General features: G+C 42.8%; 1 protein-coding gene across 1 annotated transcript in view; it reads right to left on the bottom strand.

Moving 5' to 3' along the window:
* LOC140491421 (cytosolic arginine sensor for mTORC1 subunit 2) overlaps positions 1-24,631 on the bottom strand; it is a 181,416-nt gene that overhangs the window by 72,584 nt on the left and 84,201 nt on the right. Inside the window, exon 2 of the mRNA XM_072589583.1 lies at positions 20,620-20,690. Coding sequence (XP_072445684.1) covers positions 20,620-20,690 — 71 coding nt within the window. The remainder of the gene's footprint in view (positions 1-20,619; positions 20,691-24,631) is intronic.

Genomic DNA, 24,631 nt, shown 5'->3' with positions numbered 1-24,631 from the left:
TGGAACTTTCTTTCAAATCTAAAAAAGAAGACTCTTGACACAATTTGCTGCTTTTATAGAGAGTGTCGATGAGGCAGATTCTCCTGAGAATATCCACATTACTGACTCTAAAAATAAATGAGACCTTTCACTGAAGTTGATGGGATTTGCGAGTGAGAGTGACTGTGCTGTGCAGGCTGTAGAAATATTACACAGAGGTGTAACCGACAACAGGAACAGCTCTCCTTCTGCACAACTCATCGAGTCACACAAACAAGATTCGGCCAAACATCAGTAAACACCTCCACCACCCCCCCCCCTCCCCCGAACTGAGAATTATCAGTCCGAGAAGCTTTGAATTTGATTGTTTCTGATATAAAATTTAAATACAAGCTGTCAAGCTGGTGGGATTTGTGGGTCAGTCCCCTCCTGAAATTACCAGGCAGGCAGATAACTTCACAATAACATGGCTCTGCTTGAGTCAAAAACCCTTTTGTATTGTTTTAGCACCTTCAACAAAGTATGAGATTTATGTGGCAGAGAAAACTAGTGATAATGCAAAGGCAATTAAAACAAGCACTGCGTTGAATTATTAGGTTAGCTGGTCATACAACTTTAGAGTCATAGACATGTTCAACATGGAAACAGACCCCTAGGTCCAACTCACCCATGTTGATTAGATATCCTAAATTAATCTAGTCCTCCCTGCCAACATCGGCCCCATATCTCACTAAACCCTTGCCATTCATATGCCCATCCAGATGCCTTTTATTTGTTGTAACTGTACCAGCCTCCACCACTTCCTCTGGCAGTTCATTCCATACACGTACCACCCTCTGTGTGAAAATGTTGCCCCTTAGGTTTCTTTGAAATCTTTCCCCTCCCACCTTAAACCTGTACTTTGGACTCCCCCACCCTGGGAAAAATCCTTGTCTGTTTACTTTATCCATACCCCTCATGATTTTAAAAACCTCAATAAGGTCACCCCTCAGCCTTTGACACTCCAGGGAAAACAGCCCCAGTCTATTCAGTCTCTCCCTATAGCTCAAATCCTCCAACCCTGGCAACATCCTTGTAAATCTTTTCTGAACCTTTTCAAGTTTCACAACATCCTTCCTATAATAGGGAGACCAGAATTGCACACAATATTCTAACAGTGGCCTAACCAATGCAGCCGCAACATGACCTCCCGACTCCTGTACTCAATACTCTGACCAATAAAGGGAAGCATACCAAATGCCTCCTTCACTATCCTATCTACCTGCAACTCTACTTTCAAGGAACTATGAACCTGCACTCCAAGGTCTCTTTGTTCAGCAACACTCCCTGGGACCTTACCATTAAGTGTGTAAGTTCTGCCCTGATTTGCCTTTCCAAAATGCAGCACCTCACATTTATCTAAATTAAACTCCATCTGTCACTCCTTGACCCATTGGCTCATTTGATGAAGATCCCATTGTACTCTGAAGTAACCATCTACGCTGTTCACTACATCTCCAATTTTGGTGTCATCTGTAAACTTACTAACTACACCTCCTAAGTTCACATCCAAATCATTTATATAAATGATGAAAAGTAGAGGACCCAGCACCGATCCTTGTAGCACTCCACTGGTCTCAGGCCTCCACTCTGAAAAACAACCCTCCACCACCACCCTCTATCTTCTACCTTCGAGCCAATTCTGTATCCAAATTGTTAAGCAGTACTGTGTACTCTCACTTAAATTCTGTGCAATTATGATGAACAATGAAATACTGGAGCACACCTGCTGTTTCACAGTGAACAAAGTCAAGTGGAGTGTGCTGTCACCTACGTGAGAAGAAAATGTGCAGAATAAACTTTATTTAGACATGAACTCGGATGTGCATTTCCTGAAATAATGGCACATTGTAATCCTGAGAGACTAGCCAGATGAGAAGAGCTATTTGATGATTTCCTTTCTTTGCATGCTCTCAGTTACACTTGTTTCATTCAACTATAACCCTGCTCACCAGGCATGTGGGTGAAGAGGGCGATGGTGAGGAGGGTGTGGGTGAGGAGGGCGAGGGTGAAGAAGGCGAGGGTGAAGAGGGTGAGGGTAAAGAGGGTGAGGGTAAAGAGGGTGAGGGTAAAGAGGGTGAGGGTGGGGAGGGCGAGGGTGGGGAGGGCGAGGGTGGGGAGGGCGAGGGTGAGGAGGGCGAGGGTGAGGAGGGCGAGGGTGAGGAGGGCGAGGGTGAGGAGGGCGAGGGTGAGGAGGGCGAGGGTGAGGAGGGCGTGGGAGTGCTTATCTTTCTCACAATCTTCTTTGTTTGACAGGATTGAGTTTCTGGTTGATAATAATGTGGAAACTGTTTAATATTTCCAAATGGGCAAAACCTCAGGTGCCTGACAAAGAGGAGTCGGAAGATATATAGTGTTGATCAGTGCTGAGCCACCCAGTGGCCAGAGCATGGAACTACTGGCAGAATCAGAGTAAGTAATTTGAAAATGAACCTGTGTGAAAGATGTGTGTGTCTCAGCTGTGTGTGTGTGTGTGTGTGTGTGTGTGTGTGTGTGTCACTGTGTCTGTTTATCTCTGTATTTCTGTGAATGTGTGTCTCTGTGCCTGTGTGCGAGAGAGACTTGCAATTAAATACACAGGGTTGATGCTTGACATGTTCCCACCTTGGAATGCTTTACCCAGTGGTTGCATCAAGGCAATGACAGCAATCAGCCCAGCAGTGGCAGCAGCCAAAGTAGGCAGTTGAGTGGCTAACCAAGCGGAATTTTCCCCATGACACTCCAATGTTCCCTGAGTTCAACTGAGAGCCGCACAATGTACACAACTTGAATGCACCCAGGTGGGAGGGTTGCTGCACTGGCAGGTCTTCCTGTTCCCCCAAGATCACCAGTGCAGACCATGCCAGGCTAGTCCTGGATTCCCAGCTGTGTTACCACAGACTCAGCTAGCAGGGTGGAATACCCAGCACTGCAGGAAGAAGGTTAATATCCTTCGCAACTCCACCAGCATAAACTGCACGATCTTCTCTCTGATTCGCTTTTCCCTAAGGTAGGGGAGTCTAAAACCAAAGCACGTAGGTTTAGAGTGAGAGGGAAAAGATTTAGAAGAGACCTAGGGGGCAACATTTTCATGCAGTGGGTGGTGTGTGTATGGAATGAGCTGCCAGAGGAAGTGGTGGAGGCTGGTACAATTACAATATTTAAAAGACACCTGGATGGGTACATGGATAGGAATGGTTTAGAGTGATATGGACCAAATGGGCCTACATTAATTTTGAATATCTGGTCAGCATGGATGTGTTGGACTGAAGGGTCTGTTTCCATGTTGTAAAACTCTATAACTCGAACTCTCATTCACTGACTCTCTCTCACTTTCCTTCTTTCAAGGTTCATGCTCTGCCACTCTCACAGTTGCTTGTATCATCTTCCCTCACTCACTCTCACCCACCTCAGCTCATCATCCTGCATGCCCTCTGCACTGCCTACTCCCTCCCTCAGGTCACCTCCCCACCTGCACCAACGGTGGCAGCTGTACTGCCCACTTTCATTTGCCATAAGATGTGCATCACTTCATGGCACAGACCAATCAGCTCCTTTATTGCCAGCCAATCAGCTCCATTCGTACACAGGCGCCAACCTGTTCTGCAAACTACGCTCCCACCGCTGTTGAACAAGAAGTCTTGCAAACAGCACTTAAAATGGGTGTTAGATAACTTGCTTTTAAAGGGTTGGGTTTGATTCTCAAAACTAGTTTTCAAAATAGTACTTTTCTCATTTCAGTCCACAATCAAAGACCACACACAAAAAAATTAAAAGATAGTCTTTACAGTTTCTAGTTATAAAAATGCAGCAGAATGGCAAAGTTGCTTGTCTGGACAACACACTTGAACACAGGGGGTCATGTAATGAAAACACCAGAATTACATCCATTCAGACTGGGAGCCTTTTTCCTCCGCATGTGTGTTACTAAATGTTTACTTACTCACTTTTGTCCATATTCAGTCAGTACTACTGTTTTCTGATTGTCCCTGTTTTATGAGAATTAAACCTGAACTTATCAGATGCTGGTTTTTTATGAGGTTTTCACACACAAGACAAGAAGACATAACTACGCATCACAAGATGGAACAAGTGTATCCAATCCATATGACTTTTATTTAATTCTGATCTCCCATGATATTATTGAAGGTTAATCAGTGTTTTAAAACCCTCTGCTGTAGAGAGACAAAATCCTCTAACTGTAGCCACTTTATAATTTGTTGAGCAAAATCTGTTGTTCCTGTGATATTTGGTTTCAAAAGCAGTTTTAATGGATGGGAAATTCTGAAAGGAAAATTCTGAAAAGGAAACAAAAGGAAGGAATTGTGATGATACTATGGCTTTAAGGGGCGTATTTTGTCCTGGTATATTTATGAGAAAAGGTTGAGATAGAGGTGATAAGCAGTCTGCTCAAAGCCAGTAAACAGCTTCTGAGGCCATCGGCTTTTTTAAAAAGTTAGAACAATAGAAACAGCCTGAATGGGTGAGGTCAAACTCCCACAGAAGCAGGATTTTTAGTTTTAGCTTTCCTCCTGTAGAAGTCATACTGGATTGGCTGCAGGCTGACTCAGCTCCTTATTATTCTTCCCCTGTAAGGACAGCATCTTCTGCTCATCATCTTCCAAACCACTTACCATCCTGACATGGAACTTTTATCTCCATTTCTTCACTTCACTGGGTTAAAGTCCTGGAACTCCTTCCCTGACAACACCCTAGTTGTAACTACACCAAACGGACTGCAGCGGTTGAAGAAGACAGCTCACCACCACCTTCTAAAAGCCATTAGCAATGGGCAATAAACTTTGGCTCAGTCAGAGACACCTACATTCCCTGAAGGCATGCTCCTTTGCTACTCCTTTATCATTTCTGAGTTAAACATCTGGAAATCTTCTACCTGATCACAATACAGAAGTGCGTTCACTACACTGACTACAAGACCTTGGAGAAAACTCACCACTATCTCTCAGAGCAATTAGGAATGGACCATAAATGTCACTTCACCAGCACTGTTCACAGCCCAAGACAAATGCAGTCCTTAAATTTAAACCGAGATGCACTGGTAATGGATGTGTATTTTGCAAGATCAGAACCTTGGTTCTATTTAAAAAGAAGCCTTCACAGTTGATGTGCCAGCAATATTAAACCCACTGAAGTTGAAGCACAGGCCATGAGTCACACATTCTGGTTCCTCTGCTGATGCGCAACATCTTTCAGTCCCTGTTTAACTATATTTCATAAAGCTATGTTTCAGATATTTTTCAAGAACATCAACAGTATATCAACAGCCATTTCCAGAAAAGCACTGGCTCAATATCAGAAAGTTTAATGGTTTAACAAGGTCTAACTGCAGCTTTAATATAATATATTTCCGAGTTACAGCAGAGGCAGAAGAATAACATTGGGATTATTGGGCTGTATAACGGTGTTTGATAATACATGTGTAATTCCCTAACTGTTACTGAGTTTTGGCAAATCTCTGAGAAGTACAGTCACTGCAAAAGATTCTATTTGTTCAGCTGTATTTTTGCCTCTAGTATTGCCAATATTATACAGTAAACCTGTGCACATACAAAAGGGGTCATGTGTCTGACAGGCAACTTTACAGCTGTTACATGAAGAAAGGAATAAAAAAATTCAGAGATGAAGTAAGGATATTACTGCTGCCTCACAGCGGCAAAGACCCAGTTTCAATTCCTGCCTCAGGCGACTCTCTGTGTGGAGTTTGCACATTCTCCCCGTGTCTGCGTGGGTTGCCTCCAGGTGCTCTGGTTTCCTCCCACAATCCAAAAATGTGCAGGTTAGGTGAATTGGCCACGCTAAATTGCCCGTAGTGTTAGGTGGAGGGGTAAATGTAGGGGAATGGGTCTGGGTGGGTTACGCTTCAGCGGGTCGGTGTGGACTTGTTGGGCCGAAGGGCCTGTTTCCACACTGTAAGTAATCTAATCTAATCTAAAGGGGCATTTTTAATGTCTTCTGAAGAGGCTGATTTTAGCTGAATGTAATTTCATGGGTGAGGACAAGAGGTCAACTATCTCATTCAACCAGTACACACTTTACATGCAGGACTTAACATCAACGCTGGCCTATTTGAGTAGGTATGGCACTGCCACTAAATGTACACAACATGATAGCTACCATTGGTTTTATTTTCAACTGATCTCCACACTTTCCAAAAATGGCTGCAAGATGGGACAGTGGGATCCAGCAATCGGCTTGTATCTGGCACGCTCTGGGAAAGAGGGGTGAAGGTTGCAATGCTTAATTGGGCCCCATCCCGCAGGACATCACCATCACCTTCTAAAAGCCATTAGCAATGGGCAATAAACTTTGGCTCAGTCAGAGACACCTACATTCCCTGAAGGCATGCTCCTTTGCTACTCCTTTATCATTTCTGAGTTAAACATCTGGAAATCTTCTACCTGATCACAATACAGAAGTGCGTTCACTACACTGACTACAAGACCTTGGAGAAAACTCACCACTATCTCTCAGAGCAATTAGGAATGGACCATAAATGTCACTTCACCAGCACTGTTCACAGCCCAAGACAAATGCAGTCCTTAAATTTAAACTGAGATGCACTGGTAATGGATGTGTATTTTGCAAGATCAGAACCTTGGTTCTATTTAAAAAGAAGCCTTCACAGTTTATTAAAATTCCTTCAGAGGATCAGGGCATCGCTGGCTGGACTCACATTTATTGCTCATCCGTAAATGCTGTTGATAAAGTGAGAATGAGCTGCCTTCTTGAACCACTGCATCCCACTTGGTGTAGGCCCATCACAAGGCTATTAGGGTGGGTGCTCTCGGACTTTGACTTAGTGACAGGAACGGCAATATATTTCCGAGTTAGAACGGTGAGTGGCTTGGAAGGGAATTTGCAGGTGGTGGAGTTCCCATGTATCTGCTGCCCTTGTCCTTCTGGATGGAAGTGGACATGGGTTTGAAAGGTGCTGTCTGAGGAGCCTTGCAGTGCATCTTGTAGATAGTACACACTGCGTTGGCGATAGAGTAACTGACTAATTGTGGTTGTGATGCCAATCAAATGGGCTGCTTTGTCCTGGATGGTATCAAGCTTCCTGAGTGTTGTTGGAGCTGTACCCATCCAGGCAAGTGGGGAATATTCCATCACACTCTTGACTTGTGCTTTGTACATAGTGGACAGGCTTTGGAGAGTCAGAATACTCGCCACAGTATTCCTAGCCTTTGACCTGCTCTTGTACCAGTATTTATATGGCTGTTCCAGTTCAATTTAGATACTTTGTAGATAGAGACGATCATTACCCGGCATTTGTGTGGCGTCAATGTTACTTGCCACTTGTCAGCCGAAGCCTGGATATTGTCTACACCTTGTTGTACTTGAGCACAGACTCCTTCAGTATCTGAGGAGTTGTGAATTGTGCTGAACATTGTGCAAATCTTTGGTGAACATCCCCACTTCTGACCTCATGATGGAGGGAAGGTCATTTGATGAAGCAGCTGAAGATGGTTGGACCGAGGGTACTAACCTGAGGAACTCCTGCGAGATGTCCTGGAGCTGAGATGACTGACCTCCAACAACCCCAACTACTTTCCTAGGTGCCAGGTATGACTCCAACCAATGAAGAGTTTACCTCCAATACCCATTGATTCCAGTTTTGCCAGGGCTCCATGATGCCACACTCAAATGCAGCCTTATTGCCAAGGGCTGTCATCCTCACCTGACCTCTGGACTTCAGCTTTTTGTCCATGTTTGAACCAAGTGTAATGAGGTCAGGAGCTGGGTGGCCTTGGTGGAACCCAAGTGGAGAGTCAGTGAGCAGGTTACTACAGAGCAAGTGCTGCTTGATAGCCTCTGCTGATTACCTGCCTCTACATTGGGGAAACTGGGCACCTCCTAGCAGAGCGCTTTAGGGAACATCTCCGGGACATCCGCACCAATCAACCACACTGCCCCGTGGCCCAAAATTTCAACTCACCCTCCCACTCTGCTGAGGACATGGAGGTCCTGGGCCTCCTTCACCGCCGCTCCCTCACCACCAGATGCCTGGAGGAAGAACGCCTTATCTTCCGCCTCGGAACACTTCAACCCCAGGGCATCAATGTGGACTTCAACAGTTTCCTCATTTCCCCTTCCCCCACCTCACCCTAGTTCTAAACTTCCAGCTCAGCACTGTCCCCATGACTTGTCCTACCTGCCTATCTCCTTTTCCACCTATCCACTCCACCCTCTCCTCCCTGACCTATCACCTTCATCCCCTCCCCCACTCACCCATTGTACTCTATGCTACTCTCTCCCCACCCCCACCCTCCTCTAGCTTATCTCTCCACGTTTCAGGCTCACTGCCTTTATTCCTGATGAAGGGCTTTTGCCCGAAACGTTGATTTCGAAGCTCCTTGGATGCTGCCTGAACTGCTGTGCTCTTCCAGCACCACTGATCTTAGTGATCGTGACCACCAAACTACTGGCAATTGTCGTCAAACCTCATCTGATTCTAATGTCCTTAAGGGAGGAAATCTTTTGTCTTTACTTGGTTTGGCCTACACGTGACTCCAGACCCACAGTAACGTGGGTGACTCAGGGTGCCCTCTGTAATGGCTTGGCGAGCCACTCAGTTGAAGAGTAATAGGATACTAAATACTGGTCATGTATTCCATGAAAAGATAAAAATTGTTTCTCCTCCATGCTGTTGCTGTTCTGCATTTGAGTCGAATAGATTACTAGTGCACCCAGCAACATTAAACACAGAATCATAGAATCCCTACTGTGTGGCAGCAGGCCATTCAGCCCATCACGTTTACACCAACCCTACAAACAGTACCCCCCTGAGACCAGCCTAACCATGTAAACCCACATTTCCCACGGTTAATCTGTCCAGCCTGTACATCACGGACAATTTAAGTCCATCTAACCTGCACATCTTTGGATGGTGGGATGAAACCATCCGACCACTCTGAGGAAACCCATGCAGACACAGGGAGAACGTGCAAACTCCACACAGATAGTCACCCGAGGTTGGAATCGGACCCGGGTCTCTGGTGCTGTAAGGCAGCAGTGCTAACGACAAAGCCATCATGCCCCCCCCCCACCCACCAGGGGAGAGGAGAGAATCAGTTGGTGACAGCAAGACCACCTTGGAAAGCAAGCGCCTTTGTTGAGCAAGCCGCTGCTCATGTTGCTGTCAGTGCGTCTTCAGGTCAGGAGCAGCAAAGTAGCCCCAGGCCTTGGGTTTGCTGCCAGCTGGAGGTGGGGAGGGGTGGGGAATTGTGGGAGAGGGGAGAGGTTGCAAGAGCTGAGGGAAAAAGAGGAGGCTGGAGATTGTAAAAGATGAGATTAAAGAGGTGTACAATTGGGGATAAGGCAAAAATAAAATGCTACAAAATCGGGTGAAGGGAATGGAGATTGCTCTTGCAAATAACATTCATCAACGTAGGTACAAAAGGTTTTGTTACCAACACCCTCAGTGAATGCTGGAGATACTCAGCATGTCTGTGGCAGCATTTGAGAAACAAGTTGAATGTTTCCAATCCAATATTACTCTTCTTCCCTTGTGTTTGGTTCAGAATTCCAGCAGCCGCTGCATTTAGCTTGTATTGAAGGGATGATGATGATGATGATGATGATGATGATTATTACCGTTTGTGAGAATGAGAAAGAACCCAGGGAAACCGAGATTTAGCTTCCAAGAATTGTAAAGCAGCCTTCAAGAAAATCTCAAAAAGGCGGCTGTACAGTTAGGCCACTGTTGGAATACTGCATGCAATTCTGGTCTCCTTCCTATTGGAAGGATGTTGTGAAACTTGAAAGGGTTGAGGAAAGATTTACAAGGATGTTGCCAGGGCTGGAGGATGTGAGCTATAGGGAGAGGGTGAACTGGCTGGGGCTGTTTTCCCTGGAGCATCGGAGGCTGAGGGGTGACCTTATAGAGGTTTACACAATTATGAGGGGCATGGATAGGACAAATAGACAAAGTCTTTTCCCTGGGATCGGGGAGTCCGGAACTAGAGGGCATAGGTTTAGGGTGAGAGGGGAAAGGTATGAAAGAGACCTAAGGGGCAACTTTTTCACGCAGAGGGTGATACGTGTATGGAATGAGCTGCCAGAGGATGTGGTGGAGGCTGGTACAATTGCAACATTTAAGAGGCAATTGGATGGGTATATGAATAGGAAGGGTTTGGAGACATATGGGCTGGGTGCTGGCAGGTGGGACTAGATTGGGTTGGGATATCTGGTCGACATGGACAGGTTGGACTGAAGGGTCTGTTTCCTTGCTGTACATCTCTATGGCTCTATGACCCTCAAGAAAATTGATTTTGACACAGGGCCAGGTTATAAGAAGCACAACTGGTTCCAAAATGCGAATTGTACCACGGCAATATTTAAAGGATGCCTCCTTCGAAGAAGTTCTCTGCCTCCCTTGGATGTCCGCTCAGTGAGTCCCTTTCTCATGCTGCCATAGTGCCATGACCTCTTCACTCCTCCAGCTCTTTGACCACACGATGAAACAAACTCGCTGCTACAGCCATGTGACACTCCTCTCAGCCACCTGCCAGATTCATCTCTTCCATTGACCAACCAAGACATACCTATCTTCACCTATCCCCACTTCACCACCCTGCCCCTGCGACCCCCTTTATCTACACCTCCCCTTACACCCACCCCCAGTCCTGAAGAAGGGTTACACCCGATACGTCAACTTCTGCACCTCCCGATGCTGCCTGGCTTGCTATGTTCTCCCGGCCTCCTGCTTGTCTATCCAAAATGTGAATGACTAAGTTAAGTGGAATTACCTGACAAAGTTGTGAGCTGTAAAGTTTGTCGTATTGAAAAGTGAACTTCCAAATGAGTTTTATAAAAAAGGCATAGAGCACAAAAGAGAAGAAACTTTGCTCAAACTCTTAACAATCAGTTTGATTCCATTTAGACTATGGTTTCGAATGCCGAACTCCAGAAGGATGCTCAGGGTTTAAGGAGGGTTCAGAAGCGATTTACTAGAACAGCTCCAGGAATAAAGGATGATGGAGAATGTGAGATTGCTCTCCTAAGAGCCAAGAAGCCCGAAGGGAGGTGTACAAAATGAGGAAGGGTTTTTTGTAGGATGAATGGAAAGTGTTTACAATGGTTGGAGTAATGATCAGATAGCCCAGACTTAACTTCATTCCAAGTGAGAAGCAGAAGAGCCAGAAGGGACAACTTGTACACAATGAGTCATCGAGATTTGAAATGGATTCCCTCCCTGATATTATGGTAGCTACAGACTGAAGCTAGTGTTCAAAAATAAATTGGATAAATATTTGGAGTGAGAGAAAACAGGAAAGAATGGCTGGGGGTGTGCAGTGGTCGGACTGACCACTGGAATCCTTTGTGAAAGGACTGGGGCAGACTCAATGGAGAGAAGTTGCTGATGGTTGAAAAGAAAGAGGGTGGGCGGTTGTTTTATGAACCTGGAAACCATAAAAGCACCAGGCCCGCGATTTCTCTCCCCGGACTTGATCTTTGCTCCAGAGCAGCATTTAGCAGAAACAAAGAGCCAAGCCTAAAAATGTAACTTGGTATCACAGCCCTGAGCAGCAACCTTAACAACTACAATCCAATACAGAGATGAAACCAGGGGCAGATGTGCAGCCTTCTCTCACTGTCTCCTGTGCTCCTGTGTGCAAACAGCCCTGACATTTAGCAAACCAACAATGTCACAGATCTGCAAAAATATAAATCTGCCTTTTTGGAAGCCGGCAGTTCCTGCATAGTAAATGTGGGGGAGCTGCTTTGCAGTTATGTCCTCACTATGGTAACAGGCTCTCCTGGTGAGACCCCAACAGCCCCATAGAAAACAGTACCCAAAAGGCACACAAAGGCCACTCTCTTCAAACAGGAGATGGGAACACAAAACCCTAAAAATATGGTATGGTTTACTTCAGTCCTAAACAACATGTTTTTGCAGGCCCACTCTATATTTCCATTGGGTCTTCTGTGATATAGAACAGGCCTCATTCTGGCTGTTTGCCAACTCATCAGTCAGTAACACAGTACTTGGTTTCAGTGGTTAGATGAATGTTTTTACTGGCTAATAATCTAGTAAAAGTTGTTGTGTCACCCTGCATCTGCACTTAGTCTATTGTCCAATAGATTTCCAATCTTTATAGTAAAGGCATTTTGCACTTGGAATCCTATTGATTGAAATCAATAGTGTTCATCCAAATGTGTAAAGAGGGCAAAAAGCAGAATGTAATGTTATTTTGAATAACTCCAGATGTCAAGTCTTCAGCGCTGCATTCTAAATGATGGCCTTTAGATTTGGCTGCTGTTAGCAATCTGTGATTGCACACAGAAGGTTCTGATGCTGCAGAGTAGCACAGTCAGATGGGTATCGCCATTTTATATCCCATTATGGAGCATTAATCTTTGCCAGAACTTGGAGATCAGCTGATATGGAGATACACTCGAACACTGTTTTGTCATCTTCTCCCCTTCTATTCTTGGAAATTGCGTTGTGCTTGAGTTTGTCTCTCAGAGGCATAGTCAATATTTATTATTCAATCAGTATCACAAAAAAAATGATCTAATCATTAACAACTTGTTGCTATTTATGGCTATTTGTGGGACCTTGCTGTGTGCAGACTAGATGCCACACATTTGCAACATGACAACAGTGACTACACTTCAGAAAGTATTTCATTGGCCGCAGTGCACTTGTGGATACCCTGCAGTCATGACAGGTGCTACAGAAATGCAAGTCTTTTGAAATACTCTATTTGAAATCTACAAGTCATTGTACAGTATTTAAGATTTGTACCCTTCCTCGAATTTCAACAGTGGCCTATATTTGTGTTTTATTCATTGATGGGATGTGGGAGTCACTGGCTGGCCATTTATTGCCCGTCCCTAGTAGCCCTTGAGAAGGTGGTGAGCTGCCTTCTTCAACTGCTGCAGTCCACCTGCTGTGGGTTCACCCACAATGCCCTTAGGGAGGGCATTCCAGGATTCTGACTGAGCGACAGTGAAGGAACAGTGATATATTTCCAAGTCAGGATGGTGAGTGGCTTGGAGGAGAACTTGAAGGTGGTAGCGTTCCCATATTTCTGCTGCCCTTGTCCTTCGAAATGGAAGTGGTCGTGGGTTTAGGATTAGGCCTTTTAATGTTGTTCGGTTTAATGTAAAGTTTTAATTCAAGTTCTGTATTCATTGCGACTTGGTCAAAAGTAATACTGTATGGCCATAAGATATTGGAGCAAAGTAGGCCATTTGGCCTATCAAAATTGCTCTGTAAGTCAATCATGGCCAATATGTTTCTCAACCCCATTCTCCTGCCTTCTCCCTGTAACCCTTGCCTCCTTACTAATCATGAACCTATCTCTCTCTGTACAACAACCAAGTAAAACACATGCAATTTCTGAAGTATTCTACCTTTTTCAATTTCTTAGTCCATTCTAATTCGAAGTTTAGATTATGATTCAGGTTTTTAAAATCCATGAGTGGGCTGAACAGAATAGATCAGGAGAAACTGTTCCTACTCATAAAAGGGACAAGAACCAGAGGGCATGGATTTGAAGTGCTCTTCAAAAGAAGCAAAAAGGCAGTGAGGAAAAACGTTCCACGTTTAGCGAGTAATTGGGGTATGGACTACCTGGAGGCAGTTTCAATTCTGGCATTCAAGAGGACATTGGGTGATCAGTTGGATAAAAATAATGTGCAAGGGTATAGGAAATTGGCACAAGGTAATGATGCCCAGTTAATGGGCTGGTACAAACATAATGGGCTGAATGGCCTTCTCCTGTGATTCACAACCTCTGTTCAATTAATATTTACTGAAAGCAACTTTGTGGAATAACAGAAGTTTACTTCTAAAGTTCTGTTTTTAACAGGCTATCTGAAGGTTTATGGGATACATTTGTTATAAAGCAATGCTTTATCCAGATAACTATTTATTTACAGAGCGAAATTCATTGACTACATTTTAAAAGGACTGAAACAGCAAACTACCGATTGGCCGCTGAAAGGCAAGAGGCTGAGAACTACCTCAAGTCCCCAGACATCTCTGTGTAAAATCATCTGGTGTTCCTTCAATGGTCATTACCTGGATGAAACTATCTGTGCGTTTCACATTGTCTATTATCTATGGGCTTAGCAAAACACGGGATTCACTAACATCCAAAGATGTGCAGATTAGGTGGATTGGCCAGGCTCAATTGTCTGTGGTGTCCAGGGATGTGTAGGCCAGGTGGATTAGCCATGGGAAATGCAGGGTTACAGGGTAGGCATTTGGGTGGGATGCTCTTCGGGGCGGGGTTCGTGCAAACTTGATGGGCTGAACAGTCTCTTTCTGCGCCGAAAGAGACTCTATAATTCTGCTTATTCCAGTCTGTAACTGAACAGCACAGAAGATCCATACTATATGGGTCGTTCTCTTTCTCTGCCTATTTTTACAAGATGGAACCCTGTCTGCTGCTTTTGATTAGAAATATCTCTGTCTGTAGAACATGGATAAAGAACTCCATCCAGCAGCTCCTGTCTCCAGAAGAACAGACATCAGCCGATTACATCTTTAAACTATCTCGAGACCAAAACCAGAATGGTCACTGAACCTTGCCTGGATCCTACCAAATAAACAACCCATGAGAATTGGATCACTTGAACTTTATTGTACTTTAAAACTACTCCTTCATCCATCACTTTGTAAACTATTTGTTGTGGATGTGAACTGAGTTTGGATGAATGCATATGTGAGAAAATTGGAAGTTTTTTTTGCACTTCTACTTGGATCAGACTAAGTAGAATAAAAACTATCCCCTTTTCCTTTCAAAAAAACTTGACAAAACCAGTCTGTTCAGTCTTTCACGGTCAGTGTGTAAACAGTTAAACACTCACTGAATTAGAAAGAATATCCATTTCATGAAACATATGGTCAAAAGAAGAGTGGGGAGAGAAAGAGTTCCAACTCTCCTCATCTGATTATATGAAGAATAAAGAGAAACTTCTGCTGAAATTAAAACATTCCTTTAATTCTAAAGAGCCTTAAAACATTCTCTCTTTTCCTTAAAAACTTCCTCAGGTGCCTGAACCAATCTCACAACCTCTCGCCAACTGCAGCAAAGGCAAATTTTAATCTGGACTTGCCTTCAGTACATCATGGGTTACAATAGCTCTGCTTCAAAAGTTGCTTGTATTCTGAACTAAATTCACAGAATCAAAAATAAATCTGATCCAATACACTGCAACCAATGCAATGCTTCTCTTTAGCACTTTCAGATCATTGGTTAGAACGAAAAGTTCTCGATTTCTCTTTGCGAGAAAGCTCAGTGACTATTTTTGAAAAATATATGTTGATTCTCAGCCTACATGGATTGAGCCCAGCCTACAGTCTCTCCTTGAACATCCTGTCAATACGACACTGAGGAGCTGATCTGAAATAAACACAACAGCTTTCATGCGTTTCAAAACAAGGTTAACCGCAAGTTTCAGGAACATAACAAGTAAACTTGAGACCAAACAAATCGCTTCTACATCCTTTGATTCCTCCATCCCTGTTTTTACTCCTTCACTCAGGCCACTTTTCAGACAAACATACAAATCATTTGCAGAAGTCAGTCATTCAGCCCTTTAAGTCAACTGCTGTGGACACGGCTGATCTACTTGTGCATCTTATTCTGCATTCCCACCCAATCTTGATTACCTTTGTTTTCCTGCCTACCAAGAATCTATCTCTACCTTGTAAAGATTCAATGACCCTGCCTACGCTGCCTTCTGAGATGGAGTGTTCCCAAACCACACAACCTCCTGGCACCAAACAAACAAATTCCTCTCATTTGTCTAAAGGGGTAACCCCTAATCTTAACACAGCACCTTGGCTGAACTTGCCTAGAATTCATCTCTCTACTCTCATGTACTTTGCCTTTCCAATCTCGACCCAACACACATCACGGCCTTCCTGTTCTCCTGCAGCTATCCAGGTTTGAAGCCCACTGAACAAAACCCATAATTACACATTACTGGCCTGGCCAAACCAAAGTCAAGCCATTTGTCTCACTGTTGCTTATAGACCAGTTATGTACACAAACTGGCTGCCCCTTTTCTTCACATTACAGAGATCAGAATTACTTCATTGGCTTGGAATATTTTTGGATTTCTGAAGGTTGTCAACAGTGCTAAAGACCCTGAATTCAATTCATTTAAAAATCTGTAAATAAAAAAGCTGATATTTGTTGAAGTGACCATGAAGCTGTTAGTTATCATAAAAAAGCAACTGGTTGGCAGATATCATTTGAAGAAGTAAAGTTAGGTCTAGCCTAAATCTAACTTCAATTTCATCCAATCAGGCCAGATCCTCGTGTGTTCTAAAACGGCCAAGCAAGCCCCTCGGTTCGATCAAACCCCCACAGTCCCCATGAGGAAGGAGATAGACAACAAATCATTTCAAGAGAATAAATAAAACCAAGTAGAATCAAGGTTCATGTTATTTTCTATTGACATTTTCCAAAGTATCCACAAAGCACGCTCTCGCACTATATCTTCAGTGGTCGATGATACCATCCTTCCCTCCTATCAGCATGCCAGCTGGCTGCAAATCCCACTCAGTGCCATCCTGAGCTCTGCCATTAATCAACCATCAGCTCACTCTATATTTCATTCCAATTGTTTACTTGTGAACACGGTATCCACTATGCTAATTTTGTGTTAATATTTTGGTTTTGACTGAAACTTGGCTGAAGCGCGAGGAAACTTTGTCCATTATTGATGTCTCACTGCTTAGTTATTCTTTCCAGTACCTTTCCTGCCCACCCTGCCATGATGATTGTGAGGCCAATACTCCGATTTGTATCTCAGTCAGCGATGTTTCTTCAAGCTTCTCGTCTTCTATATATTTGTTGTCTATTGTTCTTCACTCTAGTTTCCAACCTAAGTATATCCCTTGACATATTCTCACTTTACCTCCCTCAGACTCTGACCCGAGTGACTCTTCAACATCCTTACTGTCGAATCCCTTGCCCTGTCTTCACTCTCCTTAATTCTCTCCCTCTGTACAAACCACCTCAGACCTTCCATTTCCCATTTATCTGCTATTTCTATCCAACTCCTTCTTTGTATTCGACATGACTCCCTCAGCCGATTCTCGCTGGTTCACAGGATTGGACTGTAACTAGGATTTTCGTTCCAAACAGCAGGGTGTTCACCTCACCAACTACATCATGGATTATCGTTGTGAATGCAGCGAAGTATGAATCTTTGTGTGAGCTCTTTCTCCCATCAGTCTTTATATGCATGCGTTGATATCGAAATGTAATAATTGATTGTAAGGGGCATGCACGAATAATGTCAGGTCAACGGGTTCCTGGAAATAAATCACAGAATTGACTCTGATGATGGTGGAATAATACTGTATTTCAAAGCTGTAGCCAGCGAGATATATTAATTCAGTGTCGAGGTAGAGTAAGGACATAAGGACATGGTGGGGTCATGACCCCTTCCCTTATGATCTGCCACTACTGCAGCTCATGAATAAAAAGATGTGGTTACTCAATCACCAAGGACACCATGGCCTACTCATTTCTTAATGCAGCAAAGTCCCTGTGCAAAAATATGTCACTCGACATGGAGGGAAGCTATTCATTCCCCACTGGTCTGTGTGCACAATTATACCCTTGCGCAACGCAATCTATAAAATGATGGAGGGAAAACAACAGCGAGAAGAACTAAGAGAAGAATAACGAATACTGAATGGACTCACAAACTCTAGCTTTCACCTGTACCTGTGTTTTTGCTTTTGCTGCTGTTTACCTATTATTTACCTATCTATGCTATTTAACTCGGTGATCTGCCTGTATTGCTTGCAAGACAAAGCTTTTCACTGTGCCTTGGTACATGTGACAATAAATTCAATTCAATTCAAGAATCAAGCTAAACAGTCAGGTTAGAATCATAGAAATTTACAACACAGGAGCAGGCCATTTGGCTCATTGTGTCCATACCAGCATCCATCCAGCCTAATCCCAACTGGACTCTGGTTCATGGCCTATAGTCTTGTAGGTCACAGCTCTTAGTTGTATATCAAGGTATTTTTAAATTGTTATTCAGGTTTCTGCTTCTACTATCCTTCCAGTTTGTGAATTCCAGACCTTCACCACTACATGTGTGAAAACAATTCCATTTGAAGGCAACCTAAATCTCCTTTTTGCTTACCCATTATGAACACCCAACCAAGGAGAATAGGACCTTCTTATTGAGATAAGGAGAATGAATTACAATTTTAAATGGCATTGCATGGTCTCAGCAGATCTGTGGGGCACAGGCAAACAGGGAGGAAGCCCCAACACCCAGGCTTACAGGTCATGGGGAAAGGGAAAATAAATAAACAATGGATGGACTATCATAGCACCTCATCTCTCTGCATTTCAGCCAGTTAAAATCTGATACAGGCACCTTACAAAGATGGGATCAAATTATAGCTACAACAGTCATTTGCACAATAATATTGTGTTTCATCAGAACTGTGAATAGTAAATCTATGCAAAATACATATGGAGTTATAACTGACAATTTACTGATAAAGCAACCATAGAATGAAGCTAAGCCGGTAGGCTGACTTTATTCTGTTTATGTTTCAGTAAAATATTTTACAGAGTTATTTGTTTACAGAGTTGCTATTTTTAGCAAAATTATTTGACTGTAAATTAGTTCTCCACAGAATTATGTTTGCACAAAAGGTTGTGTAAGCAAACATAATTCTTGGCAAGGTTTGGAAATTGTTCTTGACAGGTGACATGGGTGTGAGCTGTGTGTTTTGATGTACAGAGGGACAGTCTGTAGATATGTTCATGGTGAGAATGGAGTTGGAGAATGATACAACGTTGACATGTGGTTATCACTCCCCCTTGCAAAGTTAAAAATCACACAAAACCAGGTTAGAGTCCAACAGGTTTATTTGGAAGCACTAGCTTTCGGAGTGTTGCTCCTTCATCAGGTGGTTGTGGAGTATAAGATCGTAAGACACAGAATTTATAGCAAAAGTTTACAGTCTGATGTAACTGAAATAATACATTGAAAAATACCTAGATTGTTTGTTAAGTCTCTCATCTGTTAGGATGACCATGTTGGTTTCAGTTCTTTCATATGCAAATCCCAGAACTTTTGTTTAAAGTTACATTCACAAGTGAACTTTAACAATAGGTGCCATGTCAGCTCAGATACTGTATTGAAGGTGTGAGGTGCCCTGTGTGAGGCTTAGAGGAGAGGTTTTGAGAGTCAGGAGGTGAAGTATTATTTTGCAGATTTCACTTTGAGAATCACTGAGATACACAAAGGCATTTGTATGGGATCTAAATAGTGCTCTATCTGTGCCAGGTCCATTCTGACTGGATTGCATTTTTGATTAGTAGCCTGGAGTTTGCTGTTGTAGACATTCATGTCTGTCAGTAGTTCAAGTGACTTCATGCAAAAGAGCCAAAAAAAACCAAAGCAGATCTCCTTAACACACTAAACCCCACCCCCACCCCCACCCCAACCCCTCAACTTAAGAAACATTACACTGGAGAAGAAAGTCATAGATTACAGACAAAATTACTCTTTATTTTGTCTCTGACAGTCTCCTCAGCAGTATTGGCACTGGTGAAAACTGTGGTCATTTATGTAAGCAATGTGATTTCAATTCCTCTACTTCCAATATACCACAGGATGTACAAAATGCTGTTTGAGCACATAAACATTGAATGCATCATGCTTTTGAGTATTCTTCCTTAATTTTTTGCAGGTGTGTTTGAATATTCAACAGTTTACATAAAACAACCGTCCTTGACCTCTAGCTAAATGAGTAATTATATTTAAACGGACCTGATTTTAAGTTGAGCCTGACCTCTCCAAGTAAAAGTTCAGTGATCTGTTCTAGGATAAGACTGTTTTGGAACTGGCTAACTTGAGATTTCACCCGATCTCCACTCCCTGCTGAGACGTTTCAATGTTTGACAAATCGGACTGCTCAAGGAGAGGTAGTTGCTTACCCTATTCCCCTCACGGCGATATTATCAGCTCATAATCGCAGCAACACATCACACAGGAACATTAAAAATCAACAAACAAGTCTGACAACCCAGTGAAAGTGACCATCTGGGTTATCGTAATCCTATCTAGCAAGGCATACAGAGGAGCTCTCTTTCCAAGTGAGAAGACTGCCCACACAGACTCAAAAGAGTCAAACCGCTCCACTTATTTCAGAAGCCTTGTGACCCGGATTTCAAATTAGATCCAGATCCATTTTTGAAAATTCCTTCTCCATTAGTGAAAATGGAGAAGGAAATGAAAATTATGTTAATAATACAACCCAGTAACATCTGTTATAGCAGAATATTTGAAATCTGTATAAAATGACGATTTACTGGACAAGTTGCAGGTGCTTCTTAATTCAGTTAAACTTACCCAAACCACTACATACGGCGAGGAGATAACTTCCCACTGCTGGCCTGAATGAAATCCATTAAAAGTGTGGCAGATAGTATATTAAGTAACAGCAATAAGCAGGTTCCAGTCTGAATTAACTGGCATCAGAATGCCACTATTGGAAGGTGTCATTAGTTTACAAGCTCACAAAGCGTTAATAGCATCACCAAACCCCTTATTGAAGAATGCAATTGATACAGCTGTAAAGAAGGTTCTCACCCTTAAATCCCTCTTCATCCACAATAATGGTGTAGTCTTCAGGAGTCTCAGTTAGGCTAAAGAACTTGCACCTTGTTAAAAAAAACGAAAAGAATACCATTAGTTTGGGATAGATCGACAGGGACTCTTTACAAGATTGCTACTAAGTTCTAGATCATAAATACAAATAAGGACTGAACATAAAGTTCAAATTAAAACAAGGAAATGCTGGCAGTTCACAGAGTATCTGTGGAATGAAAAGCAGTTTGCGTTTCAGGTAGATACTCTTTCACCTAAGTATCAAATGACTATCTAAAATCTTGTTTGGAACGATATGCTCTTGTTATTGGGGAAAAACAATCTCCTAAAACCGTACTCCTGTTAAACTGCAGCCAGATGACAGCTTGTATAATGAGGTATTACTTAGATTAAGCTGAAGACTACTCAGAAAAAGGCCAATCCACTATTCAGTGCACTATTGTTTGTCAATGGGCTCCCTGGATATTCACAGCGAAATAAAAGAAGTACATTATGCTTGACAGAATTAAAAGGGCTAATTTTAATCCTGTTTTCCCACATTCAACAAGGCCAGGTGGGCAATGTGTTAAAACTGGTTAATGAGGATACTCATCATTTAAATGGCATTTAAGTCACAAAGCATTTTAAGAGTTTCTTTTGGCAAACAATAGATGTCCTTAACCCTTGGTAGGTGAAGCCCTTATCAATATTCAAAACAATCTGATTGCAATGAACCCCTGTGAGCTTCTGACCCTGGGACATGTGAGATACACACAATGCCAATCGGTCTAGCGATTCGGCTGTAACATGAGACCAGAATGTGGCTAATGAAAATATGCCCTGGTTTGAAAGTTTTCCAGTGGGCCTGAGAGTTGGAATTCTCCTCCTGTCTTCACAAGGAATCCAAAGGCCTCACCTGTCCATAAGACATATCAGCAGAAATTAGGCAATTCAGCCCATCGAAACTGCTTCACCATTTAGTCATGGCTGATGAGCTTCTCAACCGCAGTCTCTTGCCTGCTCCCCGTAACCCTCAATCCCCTTGACAATTTAAAGAGGAGGTAGATGGATTTTTGGCCAGTCAAGAGAATTGAGGGCTACGAAGAATTGGACATTAAAGAGGGCTTGAGGCCTAGAGCAGATCAGCCATAATCTTTTTAAAGGGCAAGGCAGGCTTGGAGGTGGGGGTGGGGTGGGGAGGGTGGCATGGTGAATGACCTGCTCCTGTTCAAGACTTCCCTTCCTTGTCTTTCTCCTCAACGCAGGAACTGTTTCCTACCAATGGCAATCTACTGCCACATAATCTCCAATTCCCATCCATTGGCTGTTTCTGTAAATAGTCAAAGAGTGTGGTGCTGGAAAAGCACAGCCGGTCAGGCAGCATCCAAGGAGCAGGAGAATCAACGCTTCGGGCATAAGCTCTTCACCAGGAAGGGCTTGTGCCCGAAACATCGATTCTCCTGTTCCTTGGATGCTGCCTGACCGGCTGTGATTTTCCAGCACCACACTCTTCGACTCTGAGCTTCAGCATCTGCAGTCCTCACTTTCTCACTGATTCTGTAAATAGTATTTCTCAGTTTTTCATCATTCACCACCTACTGATCTTACTCAACTGGAAGTCACATACTTAATTTTCCTTCCAAATCCATGAGATTAGTGCACACCCTTTCATCAAATTCAGTTGCAGATAACCTAGAATGGTTGACTTTATGCTGGTACAACAAGACTATACAAGATTCAGGTGTTGAAAATGCAGTTTAAAAGAAACCCAAAGAATTACAGATGCTAGAAATCAGAAACAAAACAGTAATTGCTGAAAAAAGAATACTCAGCAGGTCTGGCAGCGTCTGTGGGAAAAAGCAGAGTTAATGTTTTGGGTCCAGGTGACCCTTTTTCAGAACAGACCACCAGAGCGGTTGAGTTTTTGTAGCAAATTGTTTTTGTTGTCGAAAAAGTGGTGTTCTGTGCCACTTAATGAGAACAAAGCCCAGATCAGAGGTTTGTATGTAATGTTCAGTACGTGTCCCACTGCTGCCAGAGTCCTGCTGCATTAGATACTCTACCCTGGGGCTATACCCATCAATACCCATTGAACAGCTGACATTATAAATGTAACTTGGAAAGGCCTGTGGTATTGATAGTCTGTGTAATTTTTACAAGATTCTGAAAAGAGTGCCAATGTAAACAGTATCATAATGTGTTCAGATTGCCTGAAGATTGCTGAGTGGCCTCTGTGTAGGAGGCAGAGCCACTATGTTGGCCCAGAAGAGTATTCCAGCTATCTATACCTAGGTGTGCCTGCATTTGGTTGACTTGTCTTGTAACAAGAATGTGTAAGACATTCACTAGTTTTTTAAAAATAGACAGTGAGCTGAATTGAAGGGTCTGTTCAAATCCCAAACATTTTTCTGCAGTTAGTCAATAATGTATGTTATGAAATGTGCACATTTTAGTGATAACAAATCCCTCATTTAAGCCAAGGAATCAAAGCTGGTTAAACTTGACAACAGATTAGTTCTTTGGGTCCTCACATTGAAGTTTTCCATTAAGGAGACTGGCTGTAACCACAAACATTTCATTAGTTGGTTGATCCTTTTTTGGATATGAAAATGTTGAAGCCATAAAAATGTTTCTCCTTTTGACTGATGAGTTTCTGATTTTTTTTTGGGGGGGGGGGATGACTGATCTATTAAGTGCACACATTATTGCAAAACCAGCATTCTTCAATAGTATTTAGTAAATTGTACTGGGCTTCAATAGACAGAATAAAAAGGGTAAAAACAATGACTGCAGATGCTAGAAACCAGATTCTGGATTAGTGGTGCTGGAAGAGCACAGCAGTTCAGGCAGCATCCGAGTAGCTTCGAAATCGACGTTTCGGGCAAAAGCCCGTTTTGCCCAAAATGTCGATTTCGAAGCTACTTGGATGCTGCCTGAACTGCTGTGCTCTTCCAGCACCACTAATTCAGAATTCAATAGACAGAAAAACACTGAACATCTTTTCAGACCTACTTTGGGAAAGTATACAGAAAAATGGAAAGCATCAAGTACAGAGTTGACTTGGGCCACAGACAGAGTATATGCTGATGAAATTGCTGCAACAGAGCCAGGTCAATTTCCCCCCCACCCCTCCCCCCAGCTAGTGGATGCTTCACAATGAATAGCACTTATGGAATTTGCTGAAGAAACAAAAACGGCCTACCCTAGCTACAGGGTCCTAAATTAAATTGCAGATTCTCTAAATATAAAAGACCAACAGCTGAAGGAATCAGTAGCTTGGAGGAAAAGTCACATCATAGAAATAGAAATAAGGCGAATATTTAATTGAACAGGCAGACAGACATTTATTGAGGTTAGTTTGACAAAAGTCTAAGTGAAATGTTCAGTGTGTATGTTCATTGTAGCCAAAGTATTTTAGTAATGGAATGTCTTAACTTTATTAGCATAGTTGCACTTCCATTGCTATCCATTATACTGCAATCCCAGGATAATTTTGAGATTGGCACTTTTAAATATTAAAACTATGCATTCTACAAGGGCAGGAAAAGAAAAGTGAGTTCTATACTCAAAGGAACATTTTAGTCTTCATGCTATTTATACAACCATTCCTCACTTTACTGTTTAACCCGCACGTCCTTCTGTCTGCTACATGCCACAATTTGTGGAAAAGACGCCAAAGTTGTTTTATCAAAATTCCACACAACTAGTGAATTTTTAAACATACAGTTACACAATCCTTTATCAGAAATCCTTGGGGCCAATTGTTTTTTGGAATTTTTTGAATTTCAAAATAAATGACATTTTCACAGTGAAATGGAAAATAGTTACCTAACGGCAGACGCACGTGTGAATCTTATGAACGTTGAGACGCAATTAACGCCTGCCAGTGCTGGGCTACGCTGGGTCAAGTGGGTGTGGGGTTGGGTCACCGGTTCATATAGCAAAATAGAGCTTCGAATGTGGATAGAGCTTCGAAACACTAAGGGTAAAAAGACCCTCATGGGAGTCATCTACA

Source organism: Chiloscyllium punctatum, chromosome 19 (genome assembly GCF_047496795.1).
Source record: "Chiloscyllium punctatum isolate Juve2018m chromosome 19, sChiPun1.3, whole genome shotgun sequence".
Taxonomy (NCBI): Eukaryota; Metazoa; Chordata; class Chondrichthyes; order Orectolobiformes; family Hemiscylliidae; genus Chiloscyllium; species Chiloscyllium punctatum.
Note: the sequence above shows the minus strand (reverse complement) of the source record. Positions and strands in the feature narration are given on the sequence as shown.